The following is an 18,579-nucleotide window of genomic DNA, read 5'->3' as shown; positions in this document are numbered from 1 at the left end:
GATGGGGCAAACAAACCTCGTCGCGTCGTTACAATACCAAGAGGCTGTGGAAAACCTCTCCGAACCCCTGTCTCTCCTCCGATGTTGCTGGTTAGATCTCACTCTCCTCCGATGTCGCTGGTTGGGTCTCCGTCTCGATGCACCTCCTCTCGTGCTGCTGGTACTCCAGCAGGACTGGCGTCGGTCACCTGGAGTCGTCTAGAAGGATGATGTCCTCCGGTACACCGTCTACGATGCCGTCTACCGCTGTCGAACTCCTTCCATCTCGAAGATTGATAGTCCTTTTCTTCTTTTCTTCTTAATTCGTCGTTGATCCAGTTCTATTTATGCTGTTAGTCAAAACTTATCGTCGTCGTCGATTCTTTAGTAGAGCTTCGAACATCGGTAACTACCTCTTCTTCATTGTGTAGTTCCGGTATTTATTATAAAATCATCAATTTCACGTAGATTCTAGCTATTCAGTCGTCGTACCAATGTTTTACGTGATATTCTTACATTCATTTATGACTAAATCACGGAGCTCTTTCTCTCTAATCCTTCTCCCATGATAGTAGAACAGAAACTCCAGTTCCAATTTGTTTCAAACAGTCAAAGCTTTCTCTATTGAACACTCTCCGAAATCACACTGGAAATTACTAAAACGTTTAAATAAAGTACATGAGCAGTCAAGCGTCCAATCACATATACTCTTTCCTCAGTAATGACCCAAAAACAATATTAAAAGGTGTAAGCTCATTTTCTATTCGTCGCCGTTTAACAAATGTTTGCAAAGACATTTCATAAAATTATTACTTAGATAAAACATGAAAATACTTAAAGAGTAAAACCAAATTGACCTGACCATAGAGATACAATACTGGTAAATATAATTCATAACAGGACTAAGACAAAGTCATAGAGGTAAGAAGTAAAATAATAAACATAAAATTCATTTCTATTGAGGGCTTCTCAAATACCTCTATACAGTGTTGTTTGTTTTGTGGCACTGTATCATAATGTAATGTCAACTAAACATAAAAAGACTGTGGTAACAACTGAACAAAAATTAGAGGCCATTAATGAAAAAATAAATGGAGAATCTTTGTGAACCATTGTAGCTGATTTAGTGTCTGTATTTCTACCGCTTCTGATTGGGTAAAAATAAAAATAAGTTTGAAGAGCATGCTTTGAAAATGCCTAACAAGAAAAAAAAGCAAATGTGCCAAAACAAAAAAAATAAACGAGGCTGTGTTTTCATGGTCTGGGCAACAAAGGGAAAAGGGAGTAGCACTAACGGGACCGATAATTCAGGAAAAGGCTCAATTGCTGTTCTAAATGATGGGCAGGCGAGTGAAGGATTTAAGACAAGTGCTGGATAGCTTGAAAAGTACAAACGTAAGTATAGTGTACTTAAAGAAATGCCTGTGGAGAAAAGTTAATCTGACATTGTTGATGCCATAGATGTTTTTATAACAGAAATTGACAAATTTTTAAATACTACCCAAAAACTAGCTTGCTTCAAAGGATGAAAAGAGTGAAACTGGGCACAAAATGAACAATCAAAGAGTGATGATTTTTGTATTGCAGCAATATGCTTCAGGAAATAATTGACTGCAGCCTATGGTTATAGGAAGTCCAGAAAACCAAGGGCGTTGAAAAATATTGCCGAAAATGCTCTTTCTGTGTTTTATAGGAAACAAAAAAGTTATTGGATGTCGTTTAAGTTGGTCACTAAATGGTTCAAAAATTAGTCCCCGGTCTTTTTTTTTAAATCAAAAGTCCTCTCAGAAAGGCAATATATCTCTATAATCCCCCAACACACCCTCAAATTTTGCAAGATGTAAACATCACTGTGAAGTTTTTGCCAGCAAATGTGACCAGTCTGATGCAGCCTTTAGACCAAGGACATGCTTATGTTACAAAAGAGCACAAATGAATGAAATATTAAAAACCTTCAAAATGAAGCACTTAGTGTACTGGTGCACCCAATCGTAGGATAAAATAAAATACTCAACTCTTTAACAATGATGGAATAAACTTTTTAACTGGATTTTACTTGAGAACAAAGATAAAGCTAAATGAAAAAATACCAGGTTGTGAAGTGATCAACCAAGATGATATAGATGAATGGACAAACGGTGATGAGTCTGAACTGGAGTTCACTGAACAAAGACATTGTCAACATGGTTTTGCCCCAAGTAGACTCATCGAATGACAACCAAGCAGACAATGAGGGTGAGGATATAGAAGAGAACAGCCATGACTCTGCCGATGAGTTCTTCAATGCCTTAGTTTATGAATGTTATATTTTTTAAACTGTTTGAATAAAATAGGGTTTAATGTTTTATGTTCTGGTATTTTTAGGTTGCCTTGTGGTTCGTAAAACCCTAGGATTTAAAGCTAAGTAAAAAACTAACCTTTTAAGTTGAAAAAATTAGTTTTATATATATATATATATATATATATATATATATATATATATATATATATACATGTGTGTGTGTGTGGGGGTGTGTGTGTGTGTGTGTGTATAGCTTGCTTTAAGGTTAGTGGAACGACCAGAAGACGTCTTGCTTATGAAACAATGGTGTGACATTACTGCTCGAAAATGCAGCAAAAAAAAAGAGGAATATAAAATAATTTTTTTACACAGTAAAACAAATTACAGTTCTGTATTTAAATGAAATTTAAAATAGGTTGTACTAAAGTGTGTGTTTATTGGTAAAACTGTAAATTCTTTAACTAATTTATCTAAATTTTTAAAAAAAATTGATATTTTAATTCTATCAAAATTTTGGTATCTGAAACCACTTCCACATGCTTTGTTTCAGTTTAGAGAGGTTCTACTGTAGTTTCTTGAAAGTTAACAAAACAAATACCCAAAAAATATCACTATCATTAAAATTGACAAGTAGTAAATCAAAAATAACAGCAAAACTCTGAAACATAAAGGCCCTTCCATAAATGGATTCACTCCAAGAGATAGGAAACAACAGTTTATTTACTAGTGGTTACAGCCCTGTCAAATTGTCATAACGTCAAACATTCATCCCCAACTACTCAAATAGTATATTCATGGTACAGTACGAAGAATAAAAGAAATTGTTGTTAAAATATTTCAAATTTTTCCTAGCAATCAAAGTTGGGCAGACAACTTTAAATGTTTGGGAACTTGCCACAAAGTTCATTATTTGTCTTATCTCAAAAAAAAATTTCAAAAAAAAAATTTTTCCTTCATTTTTATAATGACTTTTGGAGAACATAACTGCCTCACACAATTAATTTTAATTAAAGAATAGTCAGAAGTGTTTCCATTAACTTGACAATACATTAGGATGAGTCAGTTTGGTATCTCACTTGTCTCATTTCAAAAATAATTATGAAAAGGGCTTTACAATGCCCATTTGGCCACAAACCAACCGTAAGTGTGCATAAGGGAAAGCATTCTAAAAGAAGTAGTTTCAGAATCTGATAGGGCCATGGTGGTTTGTGCTAGACTTCCAACACGGCAATCCCAGCTAAATTTTCAGCAGGATCAAATAAGGATCAGGGGTGAATATTCCACAAAAACACGAGAACCGTACTTTCTGAAGGAATAAAATTATTTTTTATTTAGATTCCACATGTTATTCAAATAGGTTCATTATTTCAGTAGAATTTCTAGTTTTAAAAAACAAAAACATTACATTTTTAAAAACATTCTTTCTTCACTCAGCTCTTAAATACTGTGATCTATTTTCTGTTGTCTGTTCGTTACACTGAAACTCCGAGCTCAGCTACCTTGGCATAATCTGATTGCACTCGAAACCACGTGGACAGACTAGGAAGCAATATAGGCGCTCTACTTCTCTTGAGCCAATAAACGTGTGTGTATTAAGAATTAATCTGTTGTTCAATACTGGCATGTTTTATAACATTTGAAGATGAAAATTCTTTAATGACATGATGCATATGTTTACTAATTCTAAATCAAATACGTATCAGTGATTTAAAAAGACATATTTTACAGCTCTCAAGAATAACTAACATATTGGGAACAAAAATGAAAAATATTTGTGGGCTTTTTTCAATGTGCACTAATGACACAAAAACATACATTAATGATAGGATTGTAAAATACATTATATGATAGCATATGATAGTATTGTAAAATTCTAAGATATTTTTATTATACATATTAGTTGCACACTTCACTAACAAACTACATGTTTGAACTCTCATACATATTGTTAATAACTATAAAAAAAGATCATAGTTAAAATAGTTATATGAATTAAAACTCTATGAGCATTTACTATTGTCAAAATTTCTGAAACTTAGAATATTCCCCAACTTTGAAAATCACCCTTTGCACCCTGACAGAGATTTTTCGGAGTGGGAAACTTAGCAGATTGCCCACCTCATTCATTTAATCATGCTCAATTAGCATCTCATCACCTTTCATCGGTTGTAATGTTCCAGATTATGATGAGTTGTTAAGCTCAATTCATTCCATTTAATTCAGCATCTGCCAAATCAGCCAGACTCAATTTCTACCCAAAGTAGATGCTGCTGACTAGTGACATTTTCTTGTGCAAAGGCTCTATTCAATCAGAACTCTCTAGGAAAATCATGTATTTTTTGTTTGCTAAGTGCAAATTTTACTTCCTGACTAGACATCTTAATTTCTGGAGATATTTGAAAAATATAATGGACCGGTGGTGAGGTTGTAGTTAAATAATAAAACAGTTTACCTAATATCCTCACAATGAGAAAAGGTCCACTGAAAGTCAAATGTTTATTGGAATCTGTAAAATCATTACATCGTTTCCAACTACTTGTACAAAGAAGGCAGCAAAGTTTGAAAAAAAAAATAGGTGATGGTTGACTACCCAAAAACAAATTTAAAAGATAAAAATATATATTACACTAGGTAGGTACATTAATAATTTAGTTGATCTTCTGCAAGCAGAGGAAAACAAAAAAAAAAAAAGCACTTACCCTGGTTTTGGCTTTCTGAAAGACATGATCCTCCATATCATTGCTATTTTTTGTGATGGGAACACCTGCTCTCTGAATCGCTTCATCTCTGGAAACAAACACAAAATTATATTAGCCAGGCTTGCTGTGCGAGTTTTCAGCACCCAGTTAAGTTGTAAGTATGACCCAAACATGGAGTTTGTCTAGTGGTCATGACATATGCTTGCGTGCTTGGCCCGCTGCTCTTCACCATCATGATAAACGATAAAGATGAGGACGCCATAAAAGAGTATGTGAGATTCTTTGGGGACGACTGTGTGATATGTGGAGATGCGTAGGGAGGGTTGCAAGTGGCTATAGAAGAATGACATGAAGATAAACGTGGGCAAGAGAAAGGTGGGTAGATTTTCTAGGAAAAAGGTGAATAAAAGTGGTAGGAAAGCTATATATACCTAGAGGTAGTGCTGCAAGGATACCTAGGGTGGTTGGAGAGAGAAGGTAGTTAACATGAGCAGACAGGCCCTGCACAAGCTGGGACGGGTACTTAAAGAGGGGAACGCAGCAGTGGCGTAGCGACAGCAGTGTGAGTGGAGCAGTCGCACCAGGGCGAAAATCTCTGGGGAGCGGAACTTCTTGGAGAAAATAATTATTATTACAAATATCGGATATATGATCAGGTTACCTCCATCAAAACATTTATCAATTAGTATAAATTGGTCTGACTTCAATTAACTCGAATACTTAGACCCATTCTAGTGACTATATAAAATAAAATCAAAAAATGAATCATTTAAGGTTATGTTTAGGGCGCCAGCAGTTTCTAAGAAACTACAATTAGTTAAATCTTTATATTAATTAAAACAAGTAAAAGGGTGTGAATGATTTGACTTAAAAAATTATGAATGCCATAATATTAGTATAGTAAAGTTGAAACTAATGTTTATTACTTTTCAGTGTCATTCAAGTTAAGATAAAAGGGTCAATCCATATGAAGTGGTCCAAAAAAAAATTTATTGGAAGCTTCATCAATTTAAAAAAAATTGATATTTTGAGCCTTGTTAACATTATGTATTGACAATTTAAAACTGACACAGTTAATTTTTTATTCTCACTAGTTTGATTATGGCAGCCATTTTTTTGTCATGGGGCGCGACAATTTTTACATTTACAAGGGTTCAGCTACATTGCTATATCTTGGCTCTGGTAGGCCATATCATGATGAAACAAAATCTGAGGGGTTAAGCACATTTTAAGCTACAATTCTGATGACAAACCATTTTTTTAAAATCAATCAATCTTGCCAACTTTAAAGGTTGAACTTGTGCCTTAGAATTGCAAAAATTTGCATTTTCATAAATTTTTTTAAGAGTGAAGGCAGTATCTGTTGGGCTTCAAAATATTTATGGATGTGCTTATGTAATAGTAGAGTAAATACAAATTATTTGGAGTGTGAGACTTCAATACTTTTTTTTTTTACAATTTTGTAAAAACCAGTTTTTTCAGATTTTTGCTTACTTTACGGCTTAATATCTCTGGTGGGCAGTTATCTAAAAATCTTAAATTTACACACAATTAAGTACTCCATGGTACATAACTCCTGCAAAAATTTAGACTTTGAGATTGAACTGGTTCGGAAGTTACAGCCTTGCCAAACTCGTAATTTTTTTTATTTATTTGCATAAATAAAAGCAACCCTAGTAATTTTATATACGTTCTTAATTATTTTATATATATGCTGTAAGTGCTGTACTAAGTCATAAAAAGTATTACACTAAAGTTTGTTGCCAAAACACATGTATACTATGCACAAAAATATTAATTATAACAGTCATTCTATATCACATTTTTAAACAGACAAATGATTTACGATTTTAATTTGTACCTTATTTCTTATGTTTGTTAAACAGCATTGAAATTTCTTCAGATAATGATGCTGAAATGTTGTGTGAACGTCCAGTTGCTTTGGATAGCTCTGATGGACTGAGCTTCCTCAACACATTCTTAAGCGGCACCCACACTCTGTCTGCACATGACATCTTAAATGATGTTCTAGGTCCAGCTGGGTTGTAAAATTTTACGTAAATATCATTGTTCACAAAATTAACTTCTTCAATGACTCCTAGCCACCACTGTTCGTCATACACACAGGCGATAATGTCATTGTTCCGAAGATTCATGGGGATGGACTTGGTTGAAACTGGAAGATCCTCATACTCTTCTGATTTGGACGTTGCATAGCATCTCATTATAATCTCGGTGAGAGGAACAAAGCGGTGAAATTTTCGTGTTCCAGGGAGCCGTTGGCAGTTGTCGAACCTAGGTTTCAACTCTTCTTGTCGAGCGGTAATTTCCTCTTCTTTAACATATATATATTTGATACCTTTAATAGTCTGTGTACAGTACATATACATATCTTCAGGGGAAAGAATGTGATCCTTGACTGTTCTTTGAAGACTTGCCTTTGTTACTTCCCTTTTTGTTGTTCCTCCAACACCATCACATGCATTTTTTCCATGTGATGTTGCGAAGAAATTCCACTCAGCACTAAGACCGAAATCATTCTTGTGGTGACAGACATTAATTAAATTTTTCTTATTTTTGTACTGACTTGATGATCCATCTGAGAAGTAAATTATATGTTGAACCGAAGGAACAGTGTCTTTTAAGTGTTTCATAAGATGAGATTGAAATGTATGCACTGTTGTTGTGTTATGGTCCAAATGATCACTGATTACACAAACACATTGGGTTAGAAGTTTATCGTTTTCTTTGTAATAATACACAAAAGGATGAACAGTTGCTTGGCGATTTACCCAGTGGTAGCTCTGAATCTCGTCTTGGATAACAAATGTAAAGTTTTCTGCGAAGTCTGCAAGAACAATGCACTCTGTTTCGTTAAGTTTCTCCTTCTTCTCTCTCAAATGCTGACTTTGAATCTTTGCTATAAAATGATGAGTTTTAAGTGAATCAAGTTTTTCAATAAGGGACAGAAAGAATTCTTCTTTTGGCTGAATAACAGTTATCATTTCAGCTCTATCTGTTGTGGTCCATTGTTGAAAAATTATGTTGTCTGGGATGGCATCACTTTCTTCAAATTCATCAAACAGAGATACTAGGGCTTCACTTCCTGGACATTTAACACATTTGCCCATCATACACTCGTAACTACTCATATCACAAACGAGTATAGCAAGTAGGTCTTTGTAATCTTTCATAAGCTTTGCACCGTCAACCATTAGCTTAACATTCTGATGATAAGTACAAACACAAACATTGTGTGTTCCCGATGATCCGGCTGTGACACACCACTTAGGTCTGAGTTCAATGAATTTTGATCTTCCAATTCTACAGTCTGGATGTTTAGATTTAAATTCCACAAACAATTCATTCAAACTGCAAAGCACCAGCCTCTTCTGCTTTTGACATTTCATGTTATTTATTTTTACAGATAAACAGTCTTTTTTTCCGGGACAAAGACGACTGTATTCATCACTTTCATAGAATTCACGGACTGTAGTAACCACCTCTGATTGAATGCCAAAACCCTTTTTCTTTCCCAACTCTGGTAGAATGCCCTGATCTTTCACTAGGTCTCTTGTCAGTTTTACCAAACGATCAGATACATTGAACTCTTGAGCTATTCTTAGTCGACTCCATGAATTTGGAAGTAAACTAATTATTTTCACTTTCATTTCTTTTCCTGCAACAGCACATTTATCCTTCAGTTTCTTGATTAATTCGTCAAACTCTTCTACAGACTCTTCACTTGCTTCTCTGTTTTCCATCACTTCATCAAAAGATTCCTCAAGATTTCTTTTCAAAACATTTGAAACTTTACTGATCTTGTCAGCTATTGCTTGTGGTCTTTTATCTAAACCCAATTTCCTTATTTTAGATGCTGGCGAAACCCCTAATTGAGTACATACATTGTCTACTTTTCCCAACTTTTCAATCTCTGTAATAAAGTCTGAATCACATGTGTCCCCTGTTCCATCATTTGCTGTCACATATATTTTTTTGTAGCATGTAGGACACAAGGACTTACCAGGGACAAGCAGTAAATTGTAGTTTGTTTTTTTATACATGTGTTCAGGAAGTATTTCCCTAAGTCCTTTTGTGATTGCCTTTTTATGTATTTGTAAAGGATCACTGCAATACCGGCCAAATATATGGTGATATTTAATAAGATACTTAATCTCATGGTACTTACATACAGACTTAACATCACTAGAAACTCTGGTAAATATTAGCTGTTGCTGTTCTAAACTAAACACACAGATTTTCTTCAATTCCTGTTGCACTGAACCATAAACACATTTGTGGCATTGTTCATTTGTTAAATGTCCTATTGAACACTCTTTCTCCATACCGAAAAACAAAAAACCTTCATGGAAACACAAACCACCTTTTCTATACCAGAGCTGCTGGCAGACTAACAGGATGGAACAAATACCAGACCATACTAGAGCAAGTCCGTGCCTGTTAAGACCTGCACACTCCTAACAGTGGTAAACATCTCAGGCATATTTTTTTAATGTTCTTAGTCGGAGAACTCTTTTCAATTGCATAGTAAATGCCAATTTTAGGGTATTAAGATTTTTAAAAATATAATTAGAATTTATTATAGTTTCATTGTTGCAAAAAAAATGCAATTTTACACAAGTTTGGCAAGGCTGTAACTACCGAACCAGTTGAATCTCAAAGTCTAAATTTTTACAGGAGTTATGTACCATGGAGTACTTAATTGTGTGTAAATTTAAGATTTTTAGATAACTGCCCACCAGAGATATTAAGCCGTAAAGTAAGCAAAAATCTGAAAAAACTGGTTTTTACAAAATTGTAAAAAAAAAAGTATTGAAGTCTCACACTCCAAATAATTTGTATTTACTCTACTATTACATAAGCACATCCATAAATATTTTGAAGCCCAACAGATACTGCCTTCACTCTTAAAAAAATTTATGAAAATGCAAATTTTTGCAATTGTAAGGCACAAGTTCAACCTTTAAAGTTGGCAAGATTGATTGATTTTAAAAAAATGGTTTGTCATCAGAATTGTAGCTTAAAATGTGCTTAACCCCTCAGATTTTGTTTCATCATGATATGGCCTACCAGAGCCAAGATATAGCAATGTAGCTGAACCCTTGTAAATGTAAAAATTGTCGCGCCCCATGACAAAAAAATGGCTGCCATAATCAAACTAGTGAGAATAAAAATTTAACTGTGTCAGTTTTAAACTGTCAATACATAATGTTAACAAGGCTCAAATTATGAATTTTTTTAGAAATAGTCGAGCAACCAGAGCTGGACCACTTGATATGGACTGACCCAAAAGTAATTCACATAAGTTACGTTATATCAGTGAAATATCGTCAAACACATTACACCGATTTTGTTAAATGTCTTCAATTATTAAATTAATAGTTTACAAAGTGAATTAATTTCCATTATCATGTTTATACAATAGGTAGAGCAGGGTATTTCGTGGTAGTATCAATAGACTTATAAATTATATGAAACAATTTGGTTCAATAGTTACTCAATTTGGTTTTACAAAAGACACCTCAACATTCTGGTATTCGAAGATGAACTTGTGCTCATAAAAATTTTTAAGATTTAAATATTCTGAGGTTTGTTCTACAAAAAGGTTCTTGAATTTTACAAGATTTCCCTAAGAACAATACGACCAACCTGTAGTAATAGTTCTGGGTATTAGAAACATCTAGCACGGTTTCTGCCTTCTTGGTCCTGGAACTCCACATCAAATAATCCGTATCTTCATCCTGGGAACACCTGAATAATTCTTATAGTTCTTCTTATAAGTTGTCTATCTCTTCTAAATTATTTGCAGAGGTGTTAATTTTCTTGATCATAAATTTCTAAAACTTCAAACTTCGTACTATAAAAACTGTTTTCATAAATTATCGAAAGTAATTTCTTGATTTACTATATTTGTTCAAATCAACTAAATATTTCTCAATTCCTTGTAGAATAATTATATTTCTCATATTGTTTTGATAATATTCTTCTAAATAACTTAAAATATCATAATTTGCAATTTCTTTTTTACCACAATTATACGTCTAGTTTCTCGGCTGGTACGAATATTAATGTCTTTTCTTTTCCTCTGTCAAAAATTCCAAATAATTTTTATTATTTTCAAGAAATAGTTTTTGTTCGGCTGTCTTCGTCCAATACCAGAGTGTTTTACAAAATTTAGTTAAATAATATTATGAATGAAAAAAGTTAAAATTAATTTCTTATTGGTTTAACAAATACACTGAGATGGCAATATAACATTAATTTTGTTCCTCCATCTTGTCTATAAAGTTTTCAAGTTCAACCTTTATAGAAAAAAAATATATATATATATATAAAACAAAAACTAAAGTTGGCTCTTCTTCAATCAGGTTTCTCGTTTGTAAACTAAATATTATAAATTAAATAATTGTGTTAAAGTATAATATTTGTAGCTGAATCCCCACCGGTTTGTGAAGGTTTGGATACGTAGACTGAGCCACGTCGCCACACTGCCGTCGGGCGACGTATTGGCGCATTCGCACACTAGACTTTTGTTACTGCACATCTCATATGTTGGGTTTACACTTGTTCAACGAACTACACATTAGTGCTCAGTCTTGTGTAGTGAGTGGCTAGTGAGTCATCAATGCCGCCCAATTATGTAATCTTTACCATTGCTTTGCTGTTATTTTATTTGGTCTAATACACACAGTACCTGCCATATAGTTTTAACCGCGGTTACACTGTAAAGTTATATATTGTGATAGTGGGTAATAATTCGTTATATTTCCATTTTACAGAAGTGTAGTGGTGCAGAATACCGCAAACGAAGGAAAGAGAAAGAAAGCGCAGATATAATTGAACTGAAAAAAAAAAATTATCATGTTATTTTTCAAAAACAAGTGAGGTGTTAAATAAACAACAGTTTATTTAAGTAACAACAAAAAAAATACATCAAACTTACAATTTTTGGGTTAATTACTTTAAACTGCTTGTACTGGCTTTTTAGAATGGTCCTAAAACCAGGTTTTTATAAATATCATATAAAAAATAAACAGCATGTGAAAAACAAGTTTAACAGTGTTTTATAATTTAGACAAAATTATAATATTAAAATTGTCATCAGCTAACAGTCAGTATAAAGCTAGAAATCTTGAATTTCAGCTATTCTAACCAAGCAGATTACAATAACCAGCCAGATGCAAAGACGTAACTTATACTCCAAAGGGTAAATGAGTTATGACTCTTGAAGGGAGCCACATCCCGTAAAAGAACAAGAAGAAAGAAAAAAGTATCTTTTGAACATGGATCTGATTCAAATGAATTGATTCAGTAAAAAGAATCATTCTACCCATCACTATTCGGAGGGAAAGGAAGCAAACAGAAAGAGGTAAGCTCACCTTTCTAATGATAACGGAGTAGAGTGGAATAGGCTGGAGGTGAGAGGTGCATTGCAACTAAAAAGACTACAAACAAAAGGAAAAGGTGGGAGAGTATGAAAAATAAGAAGACTCCTTGCCACCAGATAAAAGCCCAATTGCAAGTAAAATTAATCCAATCAACTCCATTTCAGATTATTTTTGCACCTGTCCAATGACAAGAGCATGGGTTAAGGTAAGTGCACCGGTACTCGTCACTGCTCCAATGGTCGTCACTAGCAACTTCAAATGTAAATAATAGAGAAGTAGCTCAATATATCGCCAACTTAAATATTGACAAAAATTTGGTCGACTTTCTAGCTGAAATTACCACAATAGTTTTCTGAACAAACCCTATTTTCAATCAAAAAAAGTCCGTGCATCAAAAGTTCGTAGAGCAGTGAAGATAAATAGGGGAATTCCTATACTAAAACACTAAGGAGGTATGTGCACATTTTTACTTCTAATTCTGTAATTTTTCATGTTTATTCGTGATGTTTTGTGCTGAATGTGTTGGTTAAATGTTCTTGAAGAGGTGAAAGTATTTATTTAAAAAAATTCGTTTTCTTTGTATGATTTAGTTAGGGTGACGAAAACTGGATCAATAAAAACCTTGTATTGCTAGTGTTCGTCATACCTGACGAACACTGGTACATTTAATATTTTATTTAAAGTTGTGCTAAGTTACACCCTAGAGTTCTTAAATAATATTGGTTCTTTGTTGTTGATAGGCAAAGTACATTATTATGATCAGATCCAGTAGTCGTCACCTATGACGACTTCCGATGCATGTGTATGACGACTTCTGGGTCGGAAATTACTTTACTTTATTGATTGCAGAAATTGTGTAGGCATTGTTGTTTACATTAATTTAGGGGTAATTCGATATATATTTTGACATTAATAAGTCAATTAAACATTATACATAATGTGTCTCATTCTTTAATTACAAGGCAAAATGCAAAAACGGAAAATACTGCTGTATGAAAAGTCAGCCATGGAAGCTGCTCTTAAAGATGCAGCGAATGGTATGAGTATAAAACGAGCAGCGGAAAAAAAGAGAGTGCCAAGAAACACATTGTCTGATAAACACAAAGGCAAATCGCCCTTGGGTAGGAAGATGGGCCCCGATTAATTTTTAAATATTACTTCTGATACCGCATAACATGCTATGTTATGTTGCAGCAACGAATCGAGTCGTATTGCGTACGCGTACAGTATGACGTCGCGTAAATAATAATAAATAGAATATAAACAATTAACAATATTTGATCATTAAACCGTTTTTGTTAACCAAGAAACAATTAAATCACATTAGAGCGGCTTTATTATATTATCTCTTTTAAGATAAGAACAAAAAACGTGAAAATACGCGATAGTGAAAAACAAAAACATACACATTTCTAATTTGTGAAAAAATACTTTGTTACGTTGTTTCTGTTCCAATCTCAAACTTTGTCTACACACATAATACCTATAATAAACAGTAAAAAAACATGGACGAGGAATTTCCAAATTATACTTTACTTAATAAACAAATATCGTTCTTTGTAACGTAAATTCATCGAATATGCGCGCGCATGCGTAAAACATATGAAAAATGTGAGTAACAAAATGCAGCCGTGTGTAACGTTTCGTTACTCGTTACTAGACGGTGCACACATTACTCAGTACCGAATACGAACGGTTTGCTACAGCTCTATAATATTTTCATGTTAGTTGTACTGTCCCTCTTTGTTCCGTGAGTGCTGCAAGTAAATTCAAAATTTAATGAGGATTATTCATTATATTACTAAACGATCTTTATGAATTGCCATTTTGATGTTTAAAATATAGTAATAAATAAAATTTGAAGCCCAAATAGTACAATACTATCATTCTGGATCCATGAATTAAAACTAATGCAGCCGAAATCGCACATGACTACTGGCACAAACATGTGACGAACACTGGCAAACATGCAAATTTGCATGATGACTACTGGCTCGAAATCACACTTTTTTTAAAATTATAAATCTACAAAAATAATATGTTTTTATCGAAGACTGTTGGATAGCATTGTAGAGTAAAGTTTGAGGTTAAAAACAAACATGTAGGGGACAGTAATACACCTACGAGGTTATGTACACAATTTTTTTTTCTAAAACTCTTCTTAGCAAGACGACTACTGGTACATTTACCTTATGGATTAAAAATAAAGCTTAATTACTAGTTACAATAACATTAAAAACTAAATAAGAAATTGAAAATGGTTAAGTGCAAACGTTCAATGCTTACATTTTGGCGACAACACTTTGCCTAAATGTGGATGTACGCCAGGCATTTTCATTTTCCGCTGACATTTCGTTTTCCTAGCGGAATATCACAACTACAAGCTAACCAAGAAAACATACGGTATCTTGATGCTTCACTGTTACAACACAAAATTAAAAAATTCCCTGAAACTCACTAGTCAACAAATTAATTCACAATTGCATACAAATAAATAGGGGTCTCCATTGCCATATCAAACAATGCAACATTATCGCATCGCCATTACCCATAGAATAAATAGTAGTGCAGGAATTTTGATTGTTAAACAACAGCAAAAAAAATTCGAAGATTAACGAATTCATCCGAACAGACGAGTCGCCGCATGTCAGTAAATATTAACAGCCCCATTCGCTAGCGGATATGTTCAGCGCCAGTAGCGAATCCAGAGGGGGGGCTAAGGGACTCAAGCCCCCTCCAAAAGCATCTGGGTCCACTATTGTTTTTTGTGTTTGCCTTGATAAAGCCTAGCCTCAGCTGGATCAAGCCCCTCCCAAACCAAAATCCTGGATCCGCCACTGTTCAGCGCATGGCGGATACCACACACTACACAAGCATGCTCGTCTCTTTCTCTAAAAAAGACTTGTTGTACTTGCATAATGGCTGCAAGTAGCATTGCACTGTTTTGTGGAATATTTTGTTTGGAGGTATTAATTTTTGCAGTTCACAACCAAAGCTTGCAAGTAAATTGTCAATTATTTTCTTCACAAAGTCGATATCGGCGTCTGGAAACAATTCTCTGGCTTGTTTCACTAGCTGTTTGAGGCACTCTCGTTTAATATGCCTATTGACATATTCCTTACTCCATATATCCCACACTGGTCGAAGAGTGCGACATAAATTTATGAACTCCTCCCAAAACACTTTATTGCCATTAAAAAACATGATAATGCGATAACAGACAGCACACTTGACGTCGCCCAAGTGTCTCCCCGGCTCCTTCAGGCCGTTATGCCTCGCCAGCGCCATCTCTTGCGTGTGTAGTGCGATGCAAGTCACGGTGACGTGCGACGTTTTGTTTCTTTACAGGATTTGACATATTATTTTATTGTAAATATATTTTTGTTTTATGTTTTTGTATATATTTTGCTTATGTTTTATTATAATTAATTTTGTATTCAAGGGTTATGTATTTGTGTAAGTTTTAATTGTTCACCGGGCGCCAAAGCCGTGCCTTCCGCCTGTGACCAATCAGCATGTTCCGCGGGCTCATGAAGAGGGGGGGGAGACGCGAGCGCTCGGGCGCGCCAGGGAAGTGGAAGGGCAGTCGTGGACCCGGCACGAGAGGCGACGGACGTGTTCGTGACGTCGCTCCGGGAAGGTGAGATTGAGCGGGAGCGGTATTTGCAGTAGCGCTAGACTTTGCCGTGCGGAAGTGTTTTCAGCTTTGCAGTCGAGTTTGTTACTTTGTCATTCAGTCGCGTGCTCTTAACTTGTCATTTTGTCTTGCCGTCGTCCGGGGTCTCGGGCTCGAGTCCCGGTGTGGCTCCTAGTGGGAAAAGGCGGCTCTTGATACGTATTGTCCGGGTGGGCGCCAGACTAGCTCGGCTCTAGTCGTGAATTTGGGGTCGTGGATGTATGTGCCCCTGCGTGGCCCACTAGGGCTGGTGGCGGTGTTGCGTGAGATGATGTTTAAATAAGAGACGTGGGTTTGAGGTGGCGGTGTCGTACCTTTTATTCATAGGAGCGAGTCGTACACAATACAACACTCTACAGAGGTCCCCGGGGGGGGTTTACTCGTTATTCCGTGGTGCCGTATTGTTCGTGTTCCGCGTTACGTGGGCCTCGGACGCTGTTACGTCTCATACGTCTCACTGGTTACGCGGGTAACGTAATTTCGTAACACAAAGGCGGGACACAAAAGTACACTGAATCAAGGGGGTGCGCACAAGTTACGTGGCACTCGTTACTCGGGTAACGTAAGTTAGTAATACAAAATACGGGACATAAAAACACACTGAATTAAGGGGGTGCGCACAAGTTATGTGGCACTCGTGACTCGGGTAACGTAAGTTAGTAATACAAAATACGGGACACAAAATACACTGAATTAAGGGGGCGCGCACAAATTACGTGGCACTCGTTACTCGGGTAACGTAAGTTAGTAATACAAAATACGGGACACAAAAATACACTGAATTAAGGGGGCGCACACAAATTATGTGGCACTCGTTACTCGGGTAACGTAAGTTAGTAATACAAAATCCGGGAAACAAAATACACTGAATTAAGGGGTGGACGGTTGGAGACGGCCAATCCCGTATACGAATGTCTCTGCGCGGGTGTTGTGCCCACTGTGGTGAAACACGCACCGCAGTTAAGTTTGTCCAAGCTCCCTTGCGGGTTTGTGGTCAGCGCCGTGCAAGTGACCTTAAGTAAAGTTCTGTGAGTTGCGGGAGGCGGCCCGTGCTGTATACTGAAGATCAACCCCGCTGACCAAGTGTGGTGCGGGGTGTCTTTAAACTGATGCGGTTCGGATTAGGTCCTTGACCGAAAAGGGGGACCGGGTACTCACGGAGAGGTTAAGTAAAAAAAAAGGGTTTCTGTTAATTAGTGACTATATTTACCGGACGTTACTTTCGATTAAGACAAAGGCTGTTGCCCCTCCGTGGGACGTAGGTCCGCCCCGGTCCGTGAGCTGTGCTGAACTGCCGAACTGGCATGGCGTCCGAGGGAGGCTCGGCCTCAGTTCCGCCAGGTTTGACCTCATTACGCTAGACTCTAAATGGGTGTGTCTGGAAGAGACTTTATTGTCGCTAAAATCCTAATTTAATGTTCCAGGAGGAATGGGTACGGTTCTTCTCTTGTCTACTCAGGTTTTCGCGGGTTTGCCTTTAATCGCTGTTCGGCTCGCCTGACTCGGGTGGGTCATGGCCAGGGGTGTGTTCCGTTAGCGGGAGCGTATACTGGCGGGTGCAGGTCGGGCTCTGGGGGGGTCGTCGGCCGGACGACGTCAACGTTAGGGCCCTTCCCGTGGTTCGGAGTCGCTGCCCAGCTGCTCCGGTAGAGAGGGTACGTGCCATGTGGCAAGGGAACTACCCTAACTTGGGTGAAATAAAAGAGTTTATGACGTTAAGCTGGGTTTAATGCACACGTCACACACTGTACATGGGCTGTCACGGCTCCCCTCTGTGACAGTCCATCAGGGCGAGGCCCGGCTCCACGCAATTTGAGCGCGACATGACACTACCAGTGACCTGACTGGTGGTGACACGACAGTGACGCGACTGACAGTGACATGATTGACGGTGACGTGAAAGACAGTAATGTGACTGACAGTGACGCGAATGACGATGACACGAACGACTATGACGTGACTGACGGTGACGTGACTGACAGTGACGCGAATGACGATGACATGAAAGACTGACGTAACTGCCGACGGTGACGTGACTGACAACGCGAATGACGGTGACGTGACAACGGTGACACGACTGACAGGGTCCTTTCGACTCTCACTCACATTTTCGCGACCGCACTCTCTCATGCCACTCAGGCGACTGTCTCGACCCACGCTCCGCGACGTCTCAGCGGCCTTCCCCCTTGCCGCGCGCACATGAATCCCCCCTCTTCCCTTCGTGTGCGAGTGCGTGGACCCACATGGTCACAGGCGGGGAGACGCGACTCAGTCGCCCGGGAAACACATCTACAGGTACACAACAAGACAAATAGATATTTACACCCTCGTATAATTACATAAACAAAACCTTTGTTACACTTTTGCGCACGGGCGCCGGCACACACACAAGCCTGAAGCAGCAACGGGCAATAATGGCCTCAGCGAGCCGGAGGAGCACTTGGGACGACGTCAGAGCATTTAGCTGGCCGTGACTGACGTCACGCCGTTCGAGGCGCTGCACTATGACACACGCGCGGGTGTGTTCGTAGCACT

General features: G+C 37.0%; 1 protein-coding gene across 1 annotated transcript in view; it reads right to left on the bottom strand.

Annotated features, from left to right (window-relative positions):
- LOC134546283 (mediator of RNA polymerase II transcription subunit 15-like) overlaps positions 1 to 14,983 on the bottom strand; it is a 121,649-nt gene extending 106,666 nt beyond the window's left edge. Inside the window, exons 1-2 of the mRNA XM_063388991.1 lie at positions 14,655 to 14,983; positions 4,960 to 5,047 (exon numbers count right to left, since the gene is read on the bottom strand). Coding sequence (XP_063245061.1) covers positions 4,960 to 5,047; positions 14,655 to 14,719 — 153 coding nt within the window. The 5' untranslated portion in view covers positions 14,720 to 14,983. The remainder of the gene's footprint in view (positions 1 to 4,959; positions 5,048 to 14,654) is intronic.
- Positions 14,984 to 18,579: the final 3,596 nt, after the last annotated feature.

Source organism: Bacillus rossius, chromosome 1 (genome assembly GCF_032445375.1).
Source record: "Bacillus rossius redtenbacheri isolate Brsri chromosome 1, Brsri_v3, whole genome shotgun sequence".
Classification (NCBI taxonomy): domain Eukaryota; kingdom Metazoa; phylum Arthropoda; class Insecta; order Phasmatodea; family Bacillidae; genus Bacillus; species Bacillus rossius.
The sequence above is the reverse complement of the archived record's forward strand: the minus strand, read 5'-3'. Positions and strand labels throughout refer to the sequence as shown.